The 26,671-nt window shown below is 49.4% G+C and overlaps 1 protein-coding gene across 1 annotated transcript in view; it reads right to left on the minus strand.

The window, feature by feature from the left end:
• LOC119375421 (iroquois-class homeodomain protein IRX-6) overlaps positions 1-26,671 on the minus strand; it is a 120,120-nt gene that overhangs the window by 34,113 nt on the left and 59,336 nt on the right. Inside the window, exons 2-3 of the mRNA XM_037645600.2 lie at positions 24,115-24,215; positions 13,894-14,166 (exon numbers count right to left, since the gene is read on the minus strand). Coding sequence (XP_037501528.1) covers positions 13,894-14,160 — 267 coding nt within the window. The 5' untranslated portion in view covers positions 14,161-14,166; positions 24,115-24,215. The remainder of the gene's footprint in view (positions 1-13,893; positions 14,167-24,114; positions 24,216-26,671) is intronic.

Genomic DNA, 26,671 nt, shown 5'->3' on the forward strand with positions numbered 1-26,671 from the left:
GCGCATACGTTCCAGAAGACAGCGACGCCGGAACTGCTCGCGATTCGGGGCGGTCGCTCGGTTCTCGATAAAGCCGGCCGATTCGTCTTTCTTACTGCCGCCAAAGATGTGGCAGCCGCTTGCCCGGGCCGCTCGCGGGAACAGGCCTTGTTTTCTAAGGTCAAGGGGCGAATATCTTCGAGTCAGACATGTCCGTGCCGCTTAGAAAACAAGTCCCGTTTTCCCGGCGCCGCGATTACAAGACAAATGCGCACCTTGCGAGAATGCCGCGCGTTACTCGATCTCTCCAAGATGCGCACAGGAGCGCGGAACATCGGGTATATATGACAACGACGTACAACCACAACGCGGAGCTCTGCGGTGCGTCTCAGTTTCGATCAGTGCTTTAGGTAGCGCGGTCGATGCTCGGTAGTGATTGAACGTGCGGTGTGTAGATATCTCACGCAGCGAAGCTTATGCAAACAAACTGCGCGTCACTCGACGGCTTCGGAAGAATCGCGCGGCGCGGTTGTTGCAAGCACGTCCTTTGCATGCACGGAACTGCGCGTGGACCGCGGTATATCGAAGAAAAGCAGTCCACAGAGAGAGTCCGAGTGCCAGGTGTAACCTCGCGTGAACATGCAGCCCGAAAGGGCTCTCTATCAGGTCAACCCGTTTGAGCCGCGTTTTGTGCGAGCGCGCGCCAGCGGGTGTGTTCAACGAGGCCTGAACACAGCCGTCTCCCAGCTGCCTCAAGCCTGCAAGCCCTCGAGTGCTTACACAGAGTCGGCCACCTCGGCTTGCTTTTCGGCACCCCTGTCATAAAATGTTAATTCCGTCGCGCGCTCCACTGGGGATTATGCAAATGGCGCCGCTTCTCGCCTTCACTGGCGCATTCTGCATGCCCCGCTCTCGCACTTTATTCTTTTCCGGACGCCTCCTTCGCCGGCATGACACTATTATAAGGCGCAACGGCGAGGCCTTTATCAGCAGCAGGAAGCCGTCACCTTGGGGGCCCCAGCTTGTACCTTTCATCGGTGCGACTCCTGTAGGGCTGCGCGCAAAGTGGAGACGCCCCAATTGAAAAGAGTTCCTCCGCCGAGATCCCGCACCGAGTGGCTCCCGGCCTGCATCTCTAATGGCTACTTTCCGCGCCCAGGAAATTGCCCTTCGTCCTTACCTCAGTCCCTTTTTATGGCCGGGGAAAAAGGGTTCCGCGCAACGTAGGTCTCCCCTTTCGGGAGACGACGACTGCTGCGGGGTGGACCCGGGCATGCAGCCGGCTCGACGCGTTGGTCCGATCATCTGTTCGATTGGAGGACCCCGGATTAATGGGTAGCGACGCGACGCAGGAAGCGCCTAACGGATGCGCGCTTTGCCCCGGCCCCTACAGCTCTTCAGCAGAGTGCTGTGTACTACGCCGCCGCGTGTAATCACGGTTTATATTACCTCTCCAAACGGAAAAGAAGTCTCGAACCGTTCGGAAGCTTTGCGCTGCAGTTTAGGGCAAATACTGAGGCCACATGTTTTTAAAAGGTTTGTTTGCGTTGAACGTATTGTATATTAGTATGGAAACAACATCCGTAACAATACTCATTTTCGTTAGCTTTTCTTTACGCTAAGGTGATATAGCGTGTACATTTAGTACTCAATTCATGCCCGTTCACAAGCCGCTTGAAATTCGCAACTCGCACATTAATCTTGCATAGTCTTTTATCACCTCTTTGCCGGTCTTGCTAATTTGTTTGAAACTAAATTATGATTTCGCTGATGTGCGGGTTGCGCGCAGATTTCAACCACCCTGTTTAATATTTAAAAGGTTAACGCACAGCTCCAAAGACAAAGATGAAGTGTCTGATGAACAGGGCAAACAAATGCTTGCGCTGCACTGGGTCTTAGCTTTCATGTTATAAAACATTTCTTTTAGCCCGTCTAAAGCTAACTCTGAATATGACCTATGCAGTGTATGTTAACGATAGACCGCAATTTGCATTAAAGTGTGTTGTGAAGCTTGTGAATCTAATTGTGAAGAGAATGCGAAACATACGCTCACACAAAAACTGAAAGCGTCGTCGTAAGCACAGCAATTGGTGGACACAGCCGAATCCACATTTGGGTTAACAGCAAGCTATACTCGGTTCGAAGCACCCGAATCTTCTACAGACGATGAGGTGCGTGTAGCTGCCAAACGACGGGACGATAATTAAGCAAGACCGATTGAAGCACTTAAATGTACGATAAACGAATCGAAAGTTCATGACTGCGTTTCAGCACTTCGATTAGTCCTCATGATCCTGCGACCTCGCATGGGAGAAAGATGTTTTTAAAAAAGTCGCATCCTATATAAAAGGAACGGCAACGGTTGGTTGGTCTTCGTGTTTAACATCCCAAAGCGACTTAGGCTGTGAGTGACGCCGTAGTGCAGGGCTCTGTATGATTTCGACCACCTGGGATTCTTAAACGTGCATTGAAATCACACAATACACGGGCATGTAGCATTTTGTCCCCATCGAAATGCGACCGCTGTGGCCGGTATCGAACCCGCGTCTTTCGGGCCAGCAGCCAAGCACCATAACCACTGTGCCACCGCGGCGGCCGGAACAGCAGCGATTCGCACTTCGTCTGTGCGGGTGTTATTCGAGAGTTTTATTATTGGTTACGTAGGGCTTAGGTTCCTTGAGTACGCACGCTATTTGCAGAAAAGAACGTGCGTACTCAAGAGGCTTGCGTTTGATACATGCGCACTGGCGACAACCCAAGGCGATTGCGTACGGGAGGCTTTGGGTATACCCTATTCTAAAACTGCTTAATAACACATGCATGCAGCGCCAATATCACCAAGAGGCGTGAAACGTCTTTCAGCTAGGCGGACACGGGCGCTGCATGCTACTTCATGGCGAGTCAAACGATGTGTTGTGTTACTCATGAAAAGAACAGTATAGTATACGAGGGCAAGACCACCTCCCTGCTTTTCCCTCACGACTTCTTTCCTTTTACACACACCAGGCATTGACGATTCTATACCATATGGATAACTGAAGGACATCAACGACCAAACGGCATTGTCACACCTCGTATTTTGTTCTATTTATTGTCTGAAAAAAAATTAACCAGATGGTGTGCATTAAAATCCCATTTCGCAATAAGCCACTTTATGCATATTAGCTGCATCCTGTTGCTTTATCCCGATTTTCTGGTACGCAGCCAGGGGCCTGCATCAAGACGCGCGCGTGTCCGAAAGAAGGGAGCGCAAAAACAGCATATGCCACCACATGCAGGCCACGTCAGCACGGTGTACAGTTCAACCGACACGCATAAAGAGAAGAAGAAGAAAAAAAAGACGAGGGAGGCGGTCTTCGGCGACAAGAAAACATATCACTTGCAAGCAGACAGCGAGGAAGCAAAATAAAGAAGCCAAAAGGAAAGTGGCGGTAGCGTGTATCGTTGGCCGAGCTGCTGAATCGACGGACTCTGCGACCGCTCGGCAGGCGACGTTTTGGCCGCCGAGCATGCGCGACAAGAGGCTCAAATCTGGATTCCTCTCATATTAGATTTCCAGCGGTCAACGGAGCAAAAAAGAGCCAGATACGACGACTTGCAAAGAGCCGCCATTTTTTTGTTTTTAAGTTTTATTCGCTGCCGGGCTTGCGGCCTCGCTTCGCAGCGGACGTCTCGGCGCCATACGTGTATGCTTACGGGTCCAGTGATGCGGCGTCTAATGTGCTGTGCCATATGCGCTTTTCAGTGAGCTACAAGATATAGCGATCAGCATGGAACTGCGGGCTCGCTCTTATTTGGAAGCGCTAGATTGGAGCGGTAGAAGAAACGCACGGTTCAAATATATACATATATATATATATATATATATATATATATATATATATATATATATATATATATATATATATATATATATATATATATATATATATATATACAATAAGCAGTTGAGAAAAGCCACGTCATCGTACTGCAATAATGAGTGGCAGGTGATTGTGGTTCCCATGACACGAAAGAGCTGCCGCCACCTTGCCGACCCATGGCATGTGTTGACTGCGTTGGTATCCCTATTTCAGAAGCCGACGTAGCGGGTAAATGCGTGCTTGCTCGCGAGCTTACGTTGTTGGCCAGAGTAATTTGGCAGGATTTCCACGTTCGCTCTTTATTAATCATAAGGCTTCAAAACTACAATGCTACTTAGATATTAAGCCGAAATCCATGCATGCCTTATTTTCACCGCGATATTGGTCTCGCTGTGTGCTTAGCAGAGAAATAACCCCGTCTAAATTCAGCTAGAGCCACTTGTAGATTACTCAGCTGCAAATGGAATTCACTCCTTTTTTTACAGTTAGAGTTCCTGTAAAATGTATAACTTCATTACTTAGCGGCACCATGAAGAAGTAAAAAAAAACACACAGTAAGCTTCACAGACGTCCAGTCTGCTGTTTAATGTCCTCGCAGAATAAGAGGCTATCTCAATGAACTCTCACTCAGAGCCCTGCTATCACTGCTCCATAAAGTAGGGATGGCCGATTAAAATTTTTAATCGATTAATCGTTAATCGTTTGCCTTTAATCGAATAATTGGTTTCGGTGGAATGTTTTAATCGATTAATCGATTAATCGGAATTTTTTATGGGTGCTTTAAAACCGATATCTATTTGTTTGAGAGGCATCGTTCGTGTTTGATATGGACCCAAATCTTTTTATCAGACGCGCTGACGATCAAAAATTCCCACTTTCGAAAGTGTCGACGACGGGCCCCTTGTGTCCAGTGTGCGAAAATTCCCACTTTCGCACACTGGACACAAAGGGCCCGTCGTCGTTGGTTGATGTCGCGGATTCAAGCATCTGTGGCCATCATCCCTGGACTATTTGGCAGCAGGTCGTATTTTCTCGAAGCCTGCCTACTCGAGCTCATCAATCCCGGAGACGCGTTCGGGGACCACACTGGTTGGAAAGTCGCAGCAGAAGCATGCAGTGTGGCGGAGGGTGAGGCAATCCCGAGAAAGGTAAAAGAGAGACGAGAAGGAAGAGGAATTGAATAAGATGCTCGCTCTCGTAAGCACGGCGTCTTTTCTCGGTTTGTCGGTTAGATATTGTGGAAGCCCTACATAATACTATGATTGCGGACTGAAGCAATCTTTTCCTTGAGATCACCCATGCAGAGATTACACAGGAACATACTGGCCTCAAACAGACCATCGGTACAGGCAACTGCGGGAAATAGAGTGACATGAGTTTCTGCCTCCCGGCTAGAATGAACAGCAGCTGCGCGAGTATACTCCACATGTTTCATCCGATCGTTGCCTTAATACGGCGCCACTCGCACCTTTCCAATCGTGCGTACAGCCTGAACTGTGAGCGCTACCTAGTGTATCAGACATTACAACATAAATTTCCCGACTGTCCTTCTTTCTTGTCACAGCAGAAGACGGGGGCCTCTAGCTGAAAGCTGTATTTCTCCCTAAATATGCGACCATACAGTATTACTAAGTGCTACAAGGTCACTTCTTCAATAGTAATGCACTGGACGCCGTACGCGACGGAGATCAGGGCGAGTTCATACCTTTCACTATAGGGTATGGCCGCTGCCAGCTCCGGGCTCGTTCTGCTAGCGCAGAAATATGCGCTGTAGTGAAAGCAGTGAAAGAGAGGCGATGTGCACGGCATCTGCGTCTCAGGATAGCGCCGATAGGGGGCCTCGCAGTCATGCGCTCCGGCCAAGGGGCGAGGTTGGAGGGCAGGACTGGGGGGGGGGGGGGGGGGGGGAGCGTAATCGATCAATCGAATAGTTTTAATCGATTAATTCCATTAACCGAGCGGCCGAAATCGGTGAGGATTAATCGATTAATTGTGGACCTTTAATCGATTAATCGTTCATCGATTTTACCATCCCTACCATAAAGTACTTTCAACGACCACTGCACACGTAAACTGCAGAGAATGTCCGTTAGATGTCGCAGTGCAATGTCACATATGCTATACAGGAGCACAAACGTGATTTAAAGCGAACTTTGCGCGCTCACTCGCTTCGACACGGTGTTGCAACATTGTTTGTGTTTATCTTGCGTATACATGAAAGAAACAGAGTGAACCGATATAAGTGTCTTCCTAACGCCGCTCTATGTGGAACGACACTTAGAGTGCGTGTGAGAATAACTAACTTTAATTGATCCTACCGAGGCAGTAATAATCGGTTGAAAAACTCAGGAGTGCCATGGTCAGAGAAGGCACTCCTTTGATTTTCGAAGCCGAAAAAAAATTAAATAAAAGACCCAGAAGACTTTTGGGTACGTGAGCATGCGCCAGTTTTATAGTATCTGAGCAGGCGTTCATACAGATTCATTTCACGGAGTTTAAGGATGCAGTGGTGAGAAGCACGAATGCGTTCATATAGGCTGCCTATGGCAAGTATACCGCTATAGCGGTATACTTGCTCTAACGGTAAACGTGTATACACGTTTACCGTTAGACGGCCACGCACATTACAGAGAGCGAAGGCGTGAAACAGCGGCTCGTGCAAGCGTATATCCAAGCGGCACCCCGGCCATTATGGTACAACAAGCGCTGGGGTCGCGTGGCGGAGTTCCCGTCAGGCAGCCCGGGGCGATTTGAAGCCGATGCGTAAAGGCGCGATAGGAGGCGAAATGACTCTCGAATGCGGCGAGCACATCTTAATTGAAACGCCCAGGGTCCCTTCTTATTGGGCGCCCTTTTATCTCGCTTCCCATCCGGGTGGGGGTGGCAGCCGAAAGGGTGGTCAGGGCTCGATAGTGGCGCCTAATCAGGCAGTTTGTATGGCGCGCGTCTTCCGCCCCATTCAGCGACGGTGGCGCAACAGACGGTCGGCATGCCTCGGCTAAACAATGACACACATCACCGCGTGGGGCGCCTCCCGAAGGGCTCTATCGGCAGAAAGCAGGGCGCCGACAGCGTGTGCTACACTGGCCGAGATTATGGAGCCCACGCTGTTATTCTTGGCGAGCAACTCCGACCGCCCGGAAATGAGACAGCTCTGTCTGAGGCAGAAAAGGGGAAGCCAGATATCAGCGTCGGAAGTGACGTAGTCTGAATTTGAAGTGGCCGGGCGGCAGCCCCTGTGTGAGCTGCTTTGCGCGTGGGGAAAGAAAGGATGGCTCTATGGCTCTGGACTCTATTTGACAGTGCGAGATTATCGCTGGCACTTCGACGGGAAGGACTGCGGTAAGCTAGCCTGTTTCTTGCCTATATATACATGCAGTTCGTGCCCCGCGTGCAGCAGCCGTGAAGAGACGGCAGAGAACTTGCCGGCACAGTTTCAGTCGCGCCCGAATGCCGGCCGTTATTTTTCTGTTATGTTCCTTTGAAACAGACGGCGCAGTGGCAGTCAGGCATCGCGCTAGCAAGAACATTTCTTTACGGCGCGGCGTAATAGTCACGAACTCGCAAATAAACGCCAGGGCACGCACAGCACGTCCCTTCTTTGCCATCGCAATAAGTGAAGAATAGCGAGGGGGGAGAGGGGGGGGGGCGCACATTCAACGCTATCTTTATCGTTCCCGCCGTAACTGACATGAGTCGTGAAGTACGACCGTCTTGTCTTTGTAGACGCGCGTCTCGGGTTATTTGTGTCTCGCGCGCATCTCCCAAAGCTCGCGACGACGGCGGGAGCAGCGTGCATGGCGTGATCGCGGACAGCGCGTGCAGTCTCCCCAGGGTGCACAGAACAGGCAGCCCCCTTTTGATTCGGCGCATTGCTTCGGCAAGGGTTCAAGTGTCCTGGCAGGATTCACAGTGCCGGCTCCCAGCGAGAGCAATTAATCACGACCGCAGGCCCTTGAGCCCAGCCAGAAGGGCTGTGCCGTCCATCATGGATTGCGAGCTCAAATAACTCAACGAGCCCGGCGCCGGCGTCAATCTGACGAACGCGGGTCGCCACCGTGGAGGCCTCGCGAGGACCAATCAGGTGGCCGCGTGCTCGGAAGGAACGCGGGAGGTCGCCGCGGTTTCGTGCTGCCATTGATTGGCCTAAATGGACCCCGGCCCCTTGTTTTCTTTCCCGCATGACGCCTCGATTAGCTGTTCCAACGCGTGCGCATGGAGCTGAATTGATTCGTCTTGCCCGCACACCAAGCACCCAAAAAAAGAAAAGGGAAAAGGCTTTCGCAGGGCGCAACCCTTCACCATCCTAGCCTCGCGTTCTATGCCCTGAGACAGATAGCACTGGATCGTCAGCCATGACAAATGGAGTCTATACAATCGCGCCACAAATAGTGGAATGAAAAGAGGCGGTGTGTCCTTCCGCCTTGCAACGCTTTTTAGCTGATGCAGCTCCAAGTGTCGCCACGCAGCCAACAAGGCATGCAGGTCATTCCCGTTATGATCCCCGCCATCATCGCCCCTTGAGCGCAGCAAGTACGACGGCCACGTCGACTGCTGAGGCTGCCAGCAACTCTGAGGACGTTTCGTTCATTCATGGCGTCGAGCAAGCAGCTGGCTTAGATAAAGAAAAGCGCAAGGTTTTTGGTTTGTGTGTTTCTAATCCTGCGACAGCAGGCATCAGGTTTGCTTTCGCTGAGAGTGCGTAACGACAAGCGGCGACGTGAGGGGGAGGGGGGGGGGCGAAGGCAGCTTCTTGTTGGGGCGTGCTTGGTATGGATCACGTTGCTTCTTATCTGGAGAAGTGCTAAGTGCACCGACAATGTCGGACACGACGCCGGGCAAAGAGGATTGCGTGGCCGCCTGGGCGGACATTTCCATGCCGCGGCGGCCCGAGAAATCCTTGTTTCCAGGAAGGATTACAAGGAGTACGTGTCTGCAATTTCGTTTCTCCTGGGCGCCGGACCCGTGGCCGGCAGCCGGCGCGCAATCCTCGGCTGAGCCAAACGAGGCTCGGCGACCGGACGCGCCCTAATCCTTCCTCACCGAGGAGCTCCGCATCTTGGACGCGCCACTCGATGCTTTCTGCCGCACGGACAAAGAAGACCTTTCGCTAATCGCCAGCCACAAACAACACTGCCATGAGTCCCGCGAGACAAAACATCGACACGCCTGTGCTCGCGACGGTTCCTCTCGACACAATCCAGAACCGCATGGCGAAATCACATCACTCTTGGCAGAAAGCCGTAAGCGTCGTACGGGGAGGCGAAGTTATCATATTAAAAAAAAAATTGCATGTGAAGAGGCACATACTGAAAGCTGTGGCCATGCTGTAACAAAAACTAAATGCAAAGTAACATTGAGAAAAAGTTTACCTGCAAGCAGTTCGCCAATTTACGTGCAAATCAATGCAGTCATATATTTATTTATTTATTTATCAAATACTGCGGAGACGTAGTCCAAGCAGGGAGGGCAATAAAATGGCACAACACTGAACACGTTTGGAAAAAGAGTTGGAAAGAACAAAGGAAACAAAACAATATTACAGAAATAGAGTCAATATGTCCGGCAAAACGCTGTAAAACAAATCAATAATAATGAGGATTATGATGTTGATTCGACTATACAATTCCATTCGGTTATAGTACGAGGGAAAGAAAGAATTCTTAAATATGTTCGTTCTCGCGAAGTAAGGTGGTATATATGGGATAGGGCTCGCCATGCAGCCAATCACATGTTTTAAAATTACATATCAGCAACCAAATAAGATTCTAGCAATGTCCTACCCACCATCTCACATCGTTACCGAAGGGTTGCGATAAGACAGAAAAGCGTGTGCACCAATCTATTTTCTGTAAATGTATCCGCAAGCACCGCAAGGCATACGTCGCATTTACGAATTGCTCCCCATGTAGCATATCAGGAAAGCGAGTGAAACTTCAAGACTACAGATGAGAACGAGATCAGGTGTCGAAAAAAAAGAAGGGGGGGGGGTGTGGGGTGGAAAGGCCGTTTCTACGGTAAGGTATGTCCCGAGACTGATTGCCAAAGAGCTTTAACATTGTACGCGTATAAGGGAAGAAAAGGGGGGGAACGGACGGGACTTCGAAGGTTCGAGTTAGTAGCAAACAAGGAGCTGCTTTTTGGTGTTTCCACAATAGTGAAAAGGCAGTTGCGAGGCTGCCAGCGAACAAAGCATCCGTTGTGGCCGGAACGCATGCTTGCACGAGAGCCAGCATGGGACCCCGCCACACGAGAGTGTCAAGGAAGTTTCGCCTCTAACCCTCATTCTTTTTATTTATCTTTTTTTTACGCGGACCACGAACCGCTTCTGAATTCTTTTCTACCCTCGGCTTCCACAGTGAAGCCATTCTACCGCCTACATGGAGAAAACCACAAAAGGGTGCGACGGGATCTCTGTCAACTGCGCTTAACTTGAGCGCGACATGATCCCGCGTGCGAAGTGCACAAAGGGCCACAATGGCGACTTTTGTCGCTGCTTTCTCGGTCCTGCCTCGGTCCTGCCCAAAAACCGTGCCCGAGTGTGAACAACCATTTTACGCGTTTCATGAGCGGCCGGCCCCCTCCTTCGCTACCGACTGCGAGCCAAAATGGTCACGCTGTCTGAACCGACGTTTGGCCAGCCCCGTTAACATGTGACACCTGCATATTGAACAAGGCGGCTCGACAACTTCGGATTAGGCGACTATCTGTACCGTGACCGGGCAAGGCACACTGCCCGGTGAGACGGGGCGTTTTTCATCTTACGGACCCCCTGAGCGGAGGAACACGTCGCCACCGTGCATGCGTGCGCCCGCGAGCCGCTGTCATCTTTCCGCTACCATGAAGATGTTTTTCGGCGGCCACACCTTCCAATTTTCGCCCGGACAAAACGACAGAGTCGGCTCTGAAATGAGCAAGGGCATCTGCGGCACAGCAGCAACACGATACGCTGCACGCACTAACTTTGTGGAGAACATTTAACGCTTGTCCGGCGTAAGGGGCACTAGCCCTAATGAGCGATTTTTTTGCTTTCTTAGTAAGGGCGCAATCTGCAAAATGTTACGAACGTCAACACGGGCACGGCGCGTTCCTGTAGGTCACTTTATAAATCACCAAAGGCCTACCGAACAGCTCGCATTCCAGATATCGTGTCTGGAATGCGATTCCAGAGGCTCTCTCAAAGTGACGAAGGTTGTCGAAATAGTCAAATTCCGTTTGTATTACCTATGTTTCAGTGCAGCTGTTCTGCGCAGTATAATGGACAAGGCTATATATGCGGCATGTGACATTCTATATAACATTACATTCCGTTACGTTGGGCAAATAACGTTGGCCAATAATCTGCGTTAACACTTCCTTACAAATGGCAAACGGACGTCAATACAGCGAACAAAATACAACCTGCTGTTTAGAACATAAAATATACCTCAAGCATTATTAAGCGCACTCGTATGCCTAATAAAACATTCCAACAATTTTGAGCAAAGACACGTTTGAATTCATAAGCATCCGAAAGACATAAATTCCCATTTAACGTCATTAGTTCCATAGTGTATCCCATTAAAATTACTCTGGGGCTGCGATCTTTCAGCTATAGGGTGGGAATTGTGGCTTACACGAATTTTTCCAATATTTGCACCTGTGGCTTCAGGAAGTTTTGTGATTTTACTTACTACACATTGTCTTTGTTGGCCTTAATTTCGAAACATCCCTAATTTTCTAAACGCACAAGGCAACAAGACTCTGCGCACACGCATAATTACTGCGAATTGTCGGCATATATAACGCAATAATGAGTTAGCCAGAAGGACGAGCTCAAAGCAAATCACTAGCGCATTTGTAATGTCATTTGACACAAACCACATTCGCAGACGGATGAGTTCGGGCAACTCATTCGAACGCAACTGAAAGCGTATAATGCGTACTGTCCATGCAAGGGCGCCAGGTAATATGAAACAAATCTAAATGTGTCGGAGGCTTTTCGTTCATAAGAGTCGTGTCGCACTGGCTGGGCACCTTCGTTAATAACATGTTGTTTGCTTTCAGAAACAAGCTCTGGCATGTGCTCGGCCCTGAGAAAAAAGTTTGAGTTGGGTACTGGTATGAAAAGGGGGGGGTGGGGTGAACGGGTTGGTATCATTCCGTAAAGCTGTGTTCACACGCCGGCAACCGGTGGTCAGTTAGAGCAACGGAATGGCTGACAAGTGATGGGAGACGCAGTACAGGACGACAGCGAGTGAGGTCGGGTGATGAAATCAAGTTCGTGGGAATTAAATAGAATCAGCTTGCCCAAGGTATGGAAAATGCGAAATCATAGGGAGAGGCCTTCGTCCTCCAGTGGACACAGAACTGGCTCAGAAGGAGGAGGATGATGAGAGCAGGTGTTTTAGCGCTTTTAAGCTATATAAGACGAAAATGGAGGGCTATAGACATATCTAAGCACAGCCTCCGGTCTTCTTCTAGTTTGTGCGCAAGAGCACATATCGTTATGTAAATAAGGGTCCAGATGGTCAGCGTAACGTACAAAAATTTAGATAAGCACTCTCGTCATTTTGGCGCCTTCTCATTATTCGATGCTTCGTCATCATATTTTTATCGAGGTGCAGTTAGATTTCGCTGGGTACCATGCGGGTCACCGAATATTTGGTTTACCGAATGTCTTTACTAGTAAACGACCTTGCAATTTCCCGCGCAACAAAGGCACAAACCAATTCAATTTCAATTTTTATTTCCATAAGAATGGAGGAAGGTCCGAACAAAAAAAGGTGGCAATTCCTATTTGACGAAGATTCCCGCTTGACGAAGAGCCACAATGAGAAGTTTACAGTATGCTATATTTTCGGCAACATAAATAATCCGCAAGCAAATATGCCGAAACACGGGACATTTGTCGAACATTGGTTAAGAAGGCAAACGGGTCCATCAACTTGGCTGCAAAATTCAGTTAGCTGCACAGTTAACATACCGATAGATAATTTACCAGCGACTGCAGTAAGTTATGAGGGACAGTACGTAAGCTTCTTCGTTGGTTAAGAATTCAACACATCGCAAGACGCTAAATATCACAAGCCAATGTGAACTCGTCTGAACTAGTTTGTACAAATCGTTTTCATCTTTTTTTTTTTTTTTTTTGCTGTTTGACGCATGGTCTGGAAGAGTTACCACAACATGTGGCTAAATGAACTCGGCTTCCGAAGTAAGTAAATAATCAAATATAATGTGAGCCGACACGCCTACACGATCGACACTTCGCAGTGTTTCGTGACATCGTTCTTGTGTGCTCGATTATTTTCAAACGATACCGGCCCTCCTCTCTCGTACGCTTCGTGCTTTCCCCATCACAATGAGAGAGATCCACCACACTGACAATTGTGTTATTATTATTTGTACCGCCGATGTTAAGCACTTATTGCGTAATGAAGCAACGGTTACATCCGTTAAATTAAAGAGTAGAATCAACCGGGGCCGCTTCATTTTCCTCTTCATATATAAAAAAAGGCATACGTGAAGCCTTAATTTCGCCTATCCGGACAAGTGTTTTCTGCGGTTTCAGTGACTATAAATTAATTAAATTGAGAAGTTTTGTATGACAAAACTATAGTCTGATCGTGAGCCACGTCACATAGTGGGTGACGTTGGATTAATTCTGACAATCTGGGATGCTCTAGTTTGTTTCAAGTACACAAGCATTTCATTTTTTTTCTCTCTCTTTCTATGTCGTCCTCAACGAAATGCGGCCGAAGCCAGGAGCGAACCTGTGATATCGAGCTCTCAAAGGCTTCAAAAGGACTGCTAGCCGCTAACTAGACTAACTATTACAGGGCTCGAAGCACATACGATGCTATCAGTACAGCGGGCCACACGCACGACAAACAAGACAAGCGAGGCAAACACACAGCAGTAATAGCGGTTGTGAATGGGAGCAAATTGCGCGGCGGCGCACGTGCGGCAAGGACCGCGCAGGCGAGAGAGCGCGGAGGCCGGGCGTGCTCACGCCGAGCGGGGATGCGCGCGCCCACGTGGGCAGAGCGCCAAGCGGAGTCGCACTCACCGAAGGCGAGTAGAAGGCGGACTGCTCGGCGGCTCCGAGGGGCAGGAAGCCTTGGTCTCCGGCGTACGCCGCCGCCGTCCCGTACATGTTGATGGGCAGCCCGGAGGCGGCGAGCCTCTGGTAGTTGAGCAGCTGCGCGTCGTACTGGCAGGAGCACACCGTCTGGCCGGTGATCGGGTCGGTCAAGACGGGGCGCCCGGACTCGCAACACGGCGTCCCGGCGGCTGGAGCGCTGCCATGAAGACTCTGAGTCGTCTGGCCTGGCATCGGGACCTGCCGAGGAGAGCAAGCGCCGCCGCTCACGGTGTGGCCTCCTCTCCCGCGGGGGGGTCAGCGGGGGGACTTATGGGGGCGCCCCCTTGCTGCCCCGTGCGCGCGCGCCATGTGTGGGTGGCTTTTTCGCGAGCGACTCTCCCGCTTCTGCCGCTGTTGACGACTTCCCGCGGAGGGCAGCCGCCGGCCGAGATTGGGAGGGCCGCCGCTTTCAGGCCCGCAGCTTCCTTCTCTATTATCGCTCTGTCTCTGCGTTGCCGACCGTGACAGAACGCCCCAGTGGCAGACACTATCTGCGCCCGACAAACATGCTCTACCTTTCGCTGCTCTTACGAAAAAGCCAGACCACACACACGAGCGCTTAGCCAGCGCGCTGAGCACTGCGGAATACAATAAAGGCGACGCTGTGCGCACCCCGCATGCCCTTTTCTTACAATTAGCCTGGAACGTTTTCTCCCCCTAGGAATAGCAAGAATTTCGCAATTCTACGTGTTCGGTACGCAGCCAGTGTATTCCACTGAAGAACGCCAGATGCCAAGTTGCGGTGTAATGTCAACTACTACGGCGATCATACTAAATGAAGGAAAAAGTACGCATCTGTCGCCACTTCTCGATTAACGTGCGCTCATTGCTTTGTGCTGGACAGAAAATGAAACGGGCCAAGCTCCTCAGCATATGCACATGGTTAACAGTATGTGAAAATAAATAAAAAATAAAAAAGTATATTTTGTAGTGTCGAGCCCAGTGGAGTGGGAGCATTGGGAAATCGGCGTACACACTCTTTCCCTGCTGACACAACCGTTCGAAAACACTGCACTTGACAGTACGTGCGTTGCAGAGTGACCAGCTGACAAGAGCTCTATAGGTCAAGGAGATGTAAACAAAGACTTGAAATCAAAAACGCAAAAGCTAGCACTTCGCTCGCAGCTCATTTCCTGAACGTGATTATTCTTATGAAGCTCTAACAGTCATAATCAATTACAGACAATAATAGTGGCATGATACATCTTTCATCCGAAGCTAAACAAAATAACAACGCAAGGGATGGACGAAAGAGCAGTTCATCCGTCTGTTCTTTCGTCCTGTCCCATGCGTCGTTAAACATTCAGCCATTAACATGCATACCAATCGGCCCAAGCCAGCCATCTTTTCCCCTCTGTTATAATAATCTTGCACCGCTCGTACTGAGCACTCTGTATGGCTAAGTGCAAGAAAGACGAAATTATGAAATAAAACTAGCAAAACAAAACATGTCAACGACAACGTAGACCTTTGAACACCATTGTAGCACACAGACAATTGGTACACGTGCATGCCTGATACTGAAACTGGCACATGAACTACGTTGGCGAGCTTCGAACTGCCAGTCCGGCGCTATAAACCTGTTTGTCGCATTAATGAAGTGAGGGAGAAACATAAATACTACCTCTGAAGAACAAAGCAAACAACAGCAATAACTAAACTAAATCAATCAATCAATCAATCAATCAATCTAACACACACAACATAAAACCACGCACAGTGTCCACATGAGCGCGCACACATACGAAGAACAATTTACCACGCCAATCTATCTACCCTCCTGTGCTGCAAAAATGACAACAACAACATACAACCACTGCTAGATATCGTTTAACTCGTAACTAATAATATAAGCGCCTCTGTCAAAGCGGGTGCCATCTATAGGCCACAACTCCAGGCACATTGCTCACCCAAAAGAGGCCATATATACGACGGTTTGAAGCAGACGGGAGATGACAGGCGCTCTGTGGGCTTTCCTTTCTCGCGCGTGAAAAGACCGTTTCCCTTCTGTGACCTCTCTCGGTGCCTCAGAACCGTTTTCTTCCGATTTATTTACGTTTTTCCGTTCTCCAGCAAGGAAGACCACCACCACTTCCCCATTCAAGAGAACGAGCGGGGCGTCACCTCCCAGTGATCCTGCTTTGCCCTTTGCTTTTCCCAGTGGTCGGTGCCCTTTCTCTATTTCTTTTTCTTACTAATACTTATTTTTCTTTTTGCCGTTATTGTTGCTTGCCTCCTTTCTCGGCTTCCTGCGCCTATTTCTGCCCTCCTGATCTTTTTTTCTTCTTCCCCGCTGTTAGTGTCCTAAGCTCTCTTTCACAAACGACTCCCCAGCGTACGAGCCTGTGACTGGACTGCGCCCGCGTGATGTTGGCTTGTTCGCGTGTGGTGGGCCTGGGGCGCCGGCTAGGAGCCGTTGAACGAACTTCAGCTCAAACCGACGTGCGACCCCCCTTGTGTCGGAAGTTATAGCTTGCGGTCAGCGTCGCTCGATAAAGACACTGGAGGGTGCATTCGAGAACTGTGTGTTAGTTGGCTTCACAGAAAAGCGAGGTGGGGGAGGAGGGTTTATGCCTGAGACAATTCGTGGAACTGCCAAATGCCTGGCAGAAACGAAAGCGACTCGGCCAGATTTGCAGAAGAGCGGCCCGTTTTCTTCTGTTACATAGCGAGAAGAGAAATGAAGGAAGAAGAAAACACTATAGGGCAAATACCACTGTTTGAGAACACGCGATGTTCTCGTCGTGATCCCAGATTCTCACATCTGCGCATGTATACACACGACTTTCAGCTGGCTTGCCCCGATTACGAGACGATACGTTTTCTCTTTCCTGTGCTCCAAGAAGCAACAGGCGTTCTTTTGTGCGTCACGTTCGGTATGTGCGAGGGGGGGATCAATCACGCTGTCGGCACACGCTGCGCCTTTAGCGTGCGTACGGCCCGAGTGTGTGTAGCTATGTAACGATCATTCATTGTGACGGGCCTAAGGCAGCTACTCCTTCTGTTTGCAACTAATCAGTCTCCCGAAGCGAGGCAAAGAAAAATCACATCCGAACCATAGAAACCATGTACGATTCCGAATAAGGGCAGCAGCTGAACATCGCCGCTATCCGGTTTCGCAAGGCAAGATTACGTCGCGCTTACACAAAACACGATAGGAACGCCGGGCACATCTTTGTTTTGTCGCCTCCCATATTCCGCGATCAGTTCCGTGGACAATAACGATGAAACCAACGCAGCTTGCTTACATCCCTTAACGCGACAAACTGTAACATTCTGAAATAAGGAGCACTTAACGCACGAAGGGTACATCGATTTCCAAACGCCGCGGCGGTCTCACACTGCAGCGTCCACGCACTCCGCTTAAGCCGCACTCGAGTCGTCTCGCTGACGGCGCAGCGGGACAGGTCCTGCATGTGCGCCCAGTGTTTGCTGACATAGCCGCAGTGATAATTACCGAATTAAGTGGAATGAAGACACACAACAGGAGCGGCGAAACAAAAGCCGCGCCGGAGCTGCCTGACATACGCTCAGCGCCATTTACACTGTGCGCGCCACGCTCGCTTCCAATTTGGCCGTGATTGTTTGCAGCCGTGATTGTTCGAATTTGGCGCGGTAATTGCACTGCTCTTATTGTGCGGCCGCGCTGCTCGTCTTCGCTCGCTTTGTTACTCGTGCTGCCTCGCGTTTTCGCCAGTTCGTTTCTTTTATTCCTTTCTTCCCTGCCTTCTTTCGCTATGTATCTGCTGCTCGGTTCTCGGCTTTTATGAGCGGCTATCTGGGAGCCGAGAAACAATGGCAGCTTTGGGACGGCGTCGCGGATACCTGGCAACGCTGAAGAGCTCCGGCGGAGGCACTGGCATTATTCGTGTTTATATCACCGTAATTGTACACAAACAAATAACAACCAAGCCAGCGTGATGTTTTCGAGTTCGTAAGAACATCTCTTTAGCGTGCGCAATTTTTTCTTAATGAGGAAGCTGAATGCTCTTCCGCTCAAGTGGCACAAGCGGGTGAGACGGCTCGCGGTGCCTCGGACGCCATGCAGCGCTGTGCCCTCTAGTCTTAAGCGCGCCGGTGACGCGTAAGAGGAATATTCTGGATAATGGCCACGCGTACACAGGGCCTGGCTGACGGGCCGAGAACGGCTGCAAACAAAGTATAGCTTCTGCGCGGGCACGACGCACCAGCTCGCGGCTGTGTGGATTCAGCGGCTGTCATGCGCCACTTAACGGACGCCACAAGACGTGCGCGCGTGTGACGTGATGGGCACACAGGAAATTAGCGCTTGGGTGCTTCTTATTTGATCTTGTCGCGCAGATATTACGTCGAAGTCGGGGTGCGTCGCAAACAGTGCTGAGTCGCGATAATGACAAGTTTAAAACGACAATGGCGTGTACTTTTTATACATATGTATGTATAATATACACAGGACGGACAACGGCGCGATTCTCAAGTGACCCTGACCAGGACCTAATAGGAAATATTTGTTATGCGATTTAAATTGTAAGCCTCATTTCAGGGAACGTCCGCGCACATCACTCTTTTCTTTCAGAAGGCGTTACTTACCGAGAAATTAAGCTAAATGTATCACATGATGAGCGCCACGAGTGGGACATTTTCGAAGTGATCCCGATGACGTAGGGAAGTCGGCCTACAATAAATCACTAGTAATCAAACTAGCAGCAGTAAAAAAAGAACATTCCGAGCATCAAAAGACGTAGTAAAATGCTGTTTGTTCGTTTCCGCTTGATTCATGGAAAACAAAACCTCCGTGGCGTTGCCATGGGGAACGGCGCGCCTGGTTCAAAGGTTCCGTTTTCGCCGAACTGTGCCTCGCCCGTCTCAGTGGTAGTTTCGGGATCGCGTACTGCCGTGCGTGTTTTGCGCGCTCGTGAAAGTCGCTCTGACAGAAAGTTCGACAAAATGCCGCATGCGTGTGATATTGCCGGATGCCCGAATGGTGCACAACGCCAGTGCTACAGCAAGGAAACCGGTGTGTCTCTTCACTGGGTGCCGCGGAATGAACCCTTACGCTCGAAGTGGCTTAGTGTCATGCCATTGCGCCAGTGTGCTAAAGAGTCTGCGTGTGTGCTCGCTGCACTTTCGTACTGAGGATTACGAGACCCAACTGCAACTGGTGACGGCTTTCAATGTGCCCATCCGAGCAAGTCTTTGCCGCAGCGCCGTTGTTGCTACTGTGGGTCCCGCTACTTCCGCTCGGCTGCTACTAGTGTCGGCGGCCGCGCAGTAAAAGCGGGCAACGTTGGGGCACGGCAGCAGTGACGTATGAGAGTCGTATTTTCAGGCGGGAGATTTGAAGCGCGCTAATGCGATGCGGACCACTAAAAACGTGATTTTATTTAAAAATAAGCACTTCCTTGGCACAAAAGCAGCGCTACGAGGTTTCTGGACCGCTATTTCAGCAATCAACGTCGACTTAATATTTGCCTTTCGTGTCCCTTTAAGTAATAAATAGTGGTAATAGAAGCGAAGAAAATGCTGAGGCATGACGGTGCGAAAATGAAAGCTCTTTTCCGCAAGAGAAGCTGTATACATGCTGTATATAGGCTTTCCCATTGCCTCTACACCAGCGTCCGCAAACGACACTTCTCAAATCGGAGTCTAGGAGGCACGCGACGTCATGAACCCGTGCGCCTCTTTCTTTCTTCAGTCTTCCTTTCATGTGTTGCCACGCATGTTCTGTAGCGGTTTCGCGCGCTCTGAGTTACAAGGATATCACGATGTTCGCGTTGCTGCTGACTGCGCGCTAAAGCAGCGCCCGCGAGGTCGTATAGGGTCAGACCTCTGGAGCTTTGCTTTTCGCGAGAATGAAGACACGCGTGTTATATCGTTTTACACGACGCTTGTTTGTTCGCAACGCAGAAACATGGTGCGGAGTCCTTTTTGTGGAGTATGCTGTTTCTACGTCGAGAGAAATCAGTCGGATACACGTCCTTTCAGCTTTAGTGATATATGGGGTTTATGGCGTTGTTAGCTATTTCACGGGCTTTACATATACTGGCTCCCATTAGAGTCGAACTGGTACGTTTGCATGTTATAAATTGCAGGGCGTCGATTGTGACTGAAATATTTGCAGCTACGTAAGTGGAGCTATACACGTAACTTTTTTGTCATATCCACGTCCGTTGTAAACTCACTAAGTGATCTAGGATGTTGGAAACACAATACGAAAAGGCGAGTGAAACAGATGCCACCTGTGTGCGGTAATCGTTATTGTGGCTGCATTGTCGAACTTGACAGCGAGTCAGCAACAATTAAAGGCTCGTGCGAGAATATGTCGTGCTATAGGAGAGAACTATAGCCCCTGCGACATCGTCTCCTACAATGTCTTTTTTATGGAATATTTCCCTGAAGCGCTGATGAATAAAAAAAAAATAAAAGCTAGAGGTGAAAAAATGGGAACGAGAACTGATATTTTAGCTAAGAGTGTGAGACAAGATACTATAGGACAACGTACCAGAAAGGCCTCATTAAAATGATGTCATTAAGCGTGCTATAAAACAGAAAGGAGGACGCAGCGCTAGTTAGCCGATTCCGTACCGGTCGCGAGAACGCCGAACTTAAATCTCGTTATATAGGCTAAAAGATAAGAAAACTTGCAAACATTGCTACTTTTTATGACTTCATTCCATACGCGTTATCCTATTCAGATATTTCCTCTCTATTGTTTACACGCTTCTTAGGCAGACGATGCCAGGAGTCGCTCGCGGCACCCCATATCTCCGTCTCTAAAAAAAAGAAAGGCAAAGAGAAAAGGAAAGACTGCAGTTAAACACGCGCCCGCACATGTAGAGGGGGAGAGAGAGAGAGAGCTAAATAACGTCGCAGTTCACTGGAGCGTTTTATCCTTGTTCGATTTTTATCAGAACCAGCTAGCACACGTGCTAAGATATCGCCTCGCGAAACGCGAAACGCATGTTAGCACTCCACTACTGTACAGAGACACACCCGCCGTCTGCTCTTTAATGTCTCCAGCACGTCAGTGCCCGGAGTGTTGCAAAACTTGAACCACTGCTTCGCGTTGATTGTGGAGTGTATACACGAACAGGGCGGGACACGAAGGTTGTTACAGGGCCGGAGGACGATGAACGTGGCTTGTCCTTGAAGGCACGCGGTTTTCAGCATCGCCATATATATAGGATCCGAGCTCAGCAGTGGCAGCCTATAGTCGTATCGCCGTCATCAGGCATGCAGCTATGCACACCGAGCTCCCATATAGTGCCCGCTGCGGACACGCCGCTGCGCGGCGTACTCGGCGGGAATACTTTATCGCGAGCGAGGCTGATCAGAAGTCTGGTCAGTGCTGCAGATTTCACAAAATGATCTGTCAACGCCGTGGTTCACGGTATACGCATGCTTTGGCGAGAAGACGCACGTAATGAGCGAATTGTAAAGTCTTCTTTCCCCCGCAGCTTCGTTTCAGGGGCTCGCATAATGTCGACGACATAAACCAGTCAAGTTACAGGAAAACGAAACCTGCACAGCGAGTGTCCGCACACCGACGCCTTTAATTATCTCTCCCAGTAGGAAGCCATCAGCGCAGAGCAGACTGAAGAAGAATTAATGGGCGCTTCCTTAAGCGAAAAACAGCAAACATACCCACAAATAGCCTGTAAGGCTTTCTAACTCGATATTTGTTTTTCCATACTTGCTGGCAACAACAGCTAACGCATTAAAAAAGATAGAAGAGGGGGACAATGATGGAAATACACAAGTAAGCAGTGAGTTGCCAGGGGTTCAAGCAAGCACAAAGGATACACAAAGCCTTGTGCTTGCTTGATATGATCCTGCACTTGCAACGCGCGCATTTTTTACAGGAACGTTGCATCACAAACAATTACTGTAATGATGTTACCACGACCGCTGCGTCGTCACACGTCTCCATGAAAAGTCGTATAGTCGCTTAATCAGTTCATGCATTCCAACAGCAGCTCATATGGAAAAATTCATGCTACATACACACATATGCTCAAAAATTCGCGCACTCAGCTTGTTCGTACATTTATTCTTCACCACAGCCCAGGACACGTCACTGAGGACGAAAGGCCCACAGTGAATTCAATCTCGCTATATTGTTGTTTCTTTGTACCTCGTTTATTTTACGTCGTGATTAATAGGAACGAATGCTTCTAAAAACATGACAGTCAGAGCAGCCTGCGAGTCAGTTCCCGTATAGTGCGGTAAAACCGCCATACATATGGCGGCAATGTCAAAATATCCTTCATTATTATGTCTGTGATATGTGTGCAACACTCGTCTGAACTTTCTCGCTTACTATAGCAATTGAAAGACGAGTAACCGTTTTGCACGCATGCACGCATCAAGCCAGACCTCCGACTCTAAGGAATCGTCCACCTTTGCTCGTAATTTTATGGATACTACATCTTTTTATCCCGAAGGTACGTTATAGTATAGACCACTGGTTCCATCACCTTGGTATGCGCGCACATGTCACTACTTTAACACCACTGTGAGTGTGTCGAAGTTATACGCTTCGAAATATATCTCTGAGTGCGGTAATTCTTTTCAAGTATTTTAATGGCGTATATCTCTATTCAACTTTTACGTGGAGAACACTTAACGAATGTATCGTCATTTTCAGTGCAGCAATCGGCCAGTAAAGCTGTCCGTGTACTGCCGAATCGAAAACTGCAGTCTACACCAGAGCAGCTCGCGTTGTTGGCTGTTATACACTCTTAATCAGGTCCCGCTTAAAGTGCTAGATATAGCCAGGAAACCGGACATTTTTCGTCTGGTTTCCTTGATATAGCGAGCATTTAACCGGACCTGATTAAGAGTGTACGGCAAATACAGAAACCCGCGCAATACCAACATCGTTAAAGCACCGAGCGCTCTGTGTGCTTGTGATGGCCTCACTACCGCGACACCACCGTTTCCAGAGGATAGCTATAGAGTGTGAAGTGTGTAGCGATCGCTACATGTAGTGTAAAGCAACAGCTGTACGAACGGTGCTTATCGGTAGGTGGGACGCTGTGATGGTGGAACGTGCTCGATTCTGCAGAAAGTGGACGCGTGACACTGTCACTCGCGCGGTGATCGGTGACGGTCGAGTGCCGGCTTCGGAAGCGGATGCCGGTTTTTGTCAGGCACGGGACACGTTTCCTACTTGAGGCGGCGTCCCGGCAGACGGCGCCCGATGACCCTTTCTTAGGGGATATTTCATTAGGCAGTGGTGAGCATGAGTCGCCTCATTGCACCCTGGGGAGGGTAACGTCTTTGTTATTGGCAGCCGGGGTGTCAGCCGGGCAGGAAATGAAATTACCCCAATTCGGGGCCGTCCCTGCCCGCGGGAGGCTCACGTATCCCCCTTCCGCTACACGGCGCGTCCCCGGCGCGCTCTCCGCGGAATACTAAAGGGGTCAAGCCATTGCGGCAATTCGGGTTACGGCTGCACAGACTACCGCCGCCACACGGTCAGCGCGACGGGGTCGGACGCGGCTGCCACTGATTGCAAGCGGCTTACTTGGCCGCGAACGCTTTCCACTGGCCGGCGGGAAATGCTGCTCGTTAGCCACGAGCAAGTGCAGGCGGTTTCCGCGCGAGAACCTCGAACGCCCTTCGTCCGCAAATATATATTTTATAGTGCGCCGTGTGAAAGGCACGTGAGGTCAGGAAGCGCCAATTCTGCTTGTTTACTGCTATCTTATGTTACGCCTACGACACAACGTATATATAGTTTCATTCGAAAACGCATCGGCTGCTGATGTCATTGTGTATCACCGAAGGCGGTTCTGCCACTTTGTTCAAGAGCGCCATTCATTTAGATAGAGTGCCACATCGCATCAGCGTCCTGCCGGACGTAGAACATAATACACACTTGCAGTCTCATGGTCGCCATGCCTGCATCTCGGGAAGCATGCGTGACGCATCAGAGGAGGGTGAAGGCTTAGGTCATTGCAACCTTCACTTTCCGGAAAGCGCCGGTCATTCACAGAATTGCTGCGTGCACGGTCCATACGCAGACGGGTAGAATTCGGCATGCGAGTGATGATCGCGAGCCGCTGGCAGCACCAGCCAACAAATAACCACCAAGCATAATTAAACAGTGCTGACGAAAAACTCTAAGCACAGTGTAACTGTTAAAAATCAAGCGGCAGTTACCTTGATGCACAGATTTCTTTCTTCCCCGCTATCTGCCGTGGTGGAGCCTTTTTTTGGTCAACCAATATGCTAGATCCACGGGCGTGACATCTCTAGGATTCCTGAAAAGAAGACAGCCCAATGTAGACACCACTCACAACCTGTCTTTACACAAGTACCATGAAAATAGGATAAACTATTACCCTCAACATGCACACCAGCACTGTACACCTTGTCAGACAAGAACAATAAAGTTGTGCGGCAACGTATGACAAGGGCCGTTCACAACCGTACATAAGAAAGAACAAGTTGAAATGCATGGTCGGTTGATAAACTACCAAATATGTGGTCCAGGATATTAAATGTTCCTTTGTATATCATGATTCTGTTTCTTTGTTTTAACGAACACATACAGTCCAAATTTCTTCTCGGATATCTCAACTTTTAATTTATTATTATTATTATTATTATTATTATTATTATTATTATTATTATTATTATTATTATTATTATTATTTGATTAGGCTGACAACTGCTGTTTATAGGCGGGTGCAGTCTTCAACGGGTGCATGCCACCGAGACCGGCACAACATCTGCCTAATTTTAAACGATTAACAAAGCAAGATAAGCACAGATCACTATGGTTTCTCTCAGTTGCGGTTAACCACTCTTAACAGCGGAGCTGTTTAAGCCGGAGGAAAAACTGTGCCGCGCACAGAAAACTATCATCATCATGAACTATCATCATCTACCTTATATGCCATCTTGCGTCGCCTAGCAACACGTTGGAGGAAGAAAGCAGCAGGAGAAGAGAAGTGGAGAGGAGGAGGAGAAGAAATAAATAAAACAAAATAAATCTACTTAGCGATGCGGGATTCGAATACGCGAACCCACGGTCCAAAGGCGAGCGTCGTAACCACTCGGCTATCCAGACACGCTAGCAGAATAAGCATTTATGGGAACCATATTACGCGTTGCTATAGGCGAGAGACGGAGAAAAAGAGATAGAGAGAAAGAGATACAGAGAGAGAGAGAGAGAGAGAGAGAGAGGAACACAAAGAGAGAGAGAGAGAGAGAGAGAGAGAGAGAGAGAGGAACACAAAGAGAGAGAGAGAGACAACGAAAGAAGGTGTAGTAAACAGAGAGAGAGAGAGACAAGCGATAGAAAGGAACAGAAAGAGAGAGAAAGAAAGCATAGCATAGCCTTGTATAGTATATCATGGGAAGCTGCTATGGGAGACCAGCGCTGGATAGGTGGCGCGCCGAAAAAATGCGCCTGGCGGGAAGTCGCGGCATAAGTCCGCCGCTCGATCCGACGACATTGGTTGCAGCTCGCATATGTTTCGGCTGTGCGCGTCGTTTCGCTTCGGTTCAAGCTTCTGAGAGAGAGAAAATAAAACATTAACAAGGTTCTGCGAATGCTCATTCAGCTAGCGCCATCAAGCGAAAGAATACTGAAGAAAATTTGCAAAGCTTTATATATTTTTCGCAGTGTGCCGCGGCGAGCGCGCCTGCGTAAACCCGCTAGCGTGGTTCCCGGGTTCGCGGTCCCGTGCTTGTTTAAGTTGTCGACAGCTATGGCGCCAGTTGTGCTCCGCTATGGTTTTAGTAAAATAGCATGGCCTGAGGACCACTTCTGCAGAAAGGCACTTGAAAATGGGGCGAAGCTGTGCAAGGCGAAATACGTATACGATGTGAAAGAGACGGTGTCGTGCCGTGACAGCGATTCTCAAGTTGCAGCGAAACGCCACTCGCAAGTACACCAAGCCAGCTACGATGTCACACTTCATGTAAGCGAGCATTTGATGCTAGCTCGGTTATTACCGCGTGTTCCTGTCCTGTTTCTTTACGGCGCGTGTAGTTGTGTAAAATAAGCGCGAAGCTGTACGCAGTAAATCGCACAGTTGGTTTAATCGTACAGCGAGTTGACTTCCGTGCGTGATCGCAACGCTGGCACTACATGTTTTCATTTCGAACGAAAACTTGTGCACGTTTACTTAATGCAGTTTTTATGTGTTCGCCTCTCGTCTCAGCGCCTGATAAGTGGGGCCTCCTGTTCCTGCAAGGCCGGCAGCGACGGCGCCTGCAAGCACGTCGCGGCGGTAGCACTCGAGCTCAATAACTTAGCCGATGCAACGTCAACTGACGTGCCTCAAGTGCTCCCATAGCTGGCCGTCTCCACTGTTGTATAAAACAATGAAACACGCGAAATTCGCTTTAGACCCCAGCTCGACGCCGCCAGAGAGGACCGAACTTACCCCGCTCGCCTGACAGCTTGTATCTAACGTTGCCTCCGTTCTTGCTCGTATGGTTTCGCAGGAAAGACGAAGAAAGATATATCACCTCTCATTCCTACGTAGTTATGACACTTATATACGCTGCAGTAACCGTCGGCCTCCTTTTTTTTTTTTTTTTGTTCGGCGTTCAGTGCCCGCACCGCCTTCGCTAGCCATCCTTGTGCGTGTCGTCCGCGGGAGCGGCTGAGAAGTGCGCGCTTTGACCGCCAGGGCGGCACAGAAACTCCAGCGCTGGTTCCCTATGGGGGCTAGTTGGTGCGAATACATGGCTTGTTCGCGCT

Source organism: Rhipicephalus sanguineus, chromosome 1, assembly GCF_013339695.2.
Source record: "Rhipicephalus sanguineus isolate Rsan-2018 chromosome 1, BIME_Rsan_1.4, whole genome shotgun sequence".
Taxonomy (NCBI): Eukaryota; Metazoa; Arthropoda; class Arachnida; order Ixodida; family Ixodidae; genus Rhipicephalus; species Rhipicephalus sanguineus.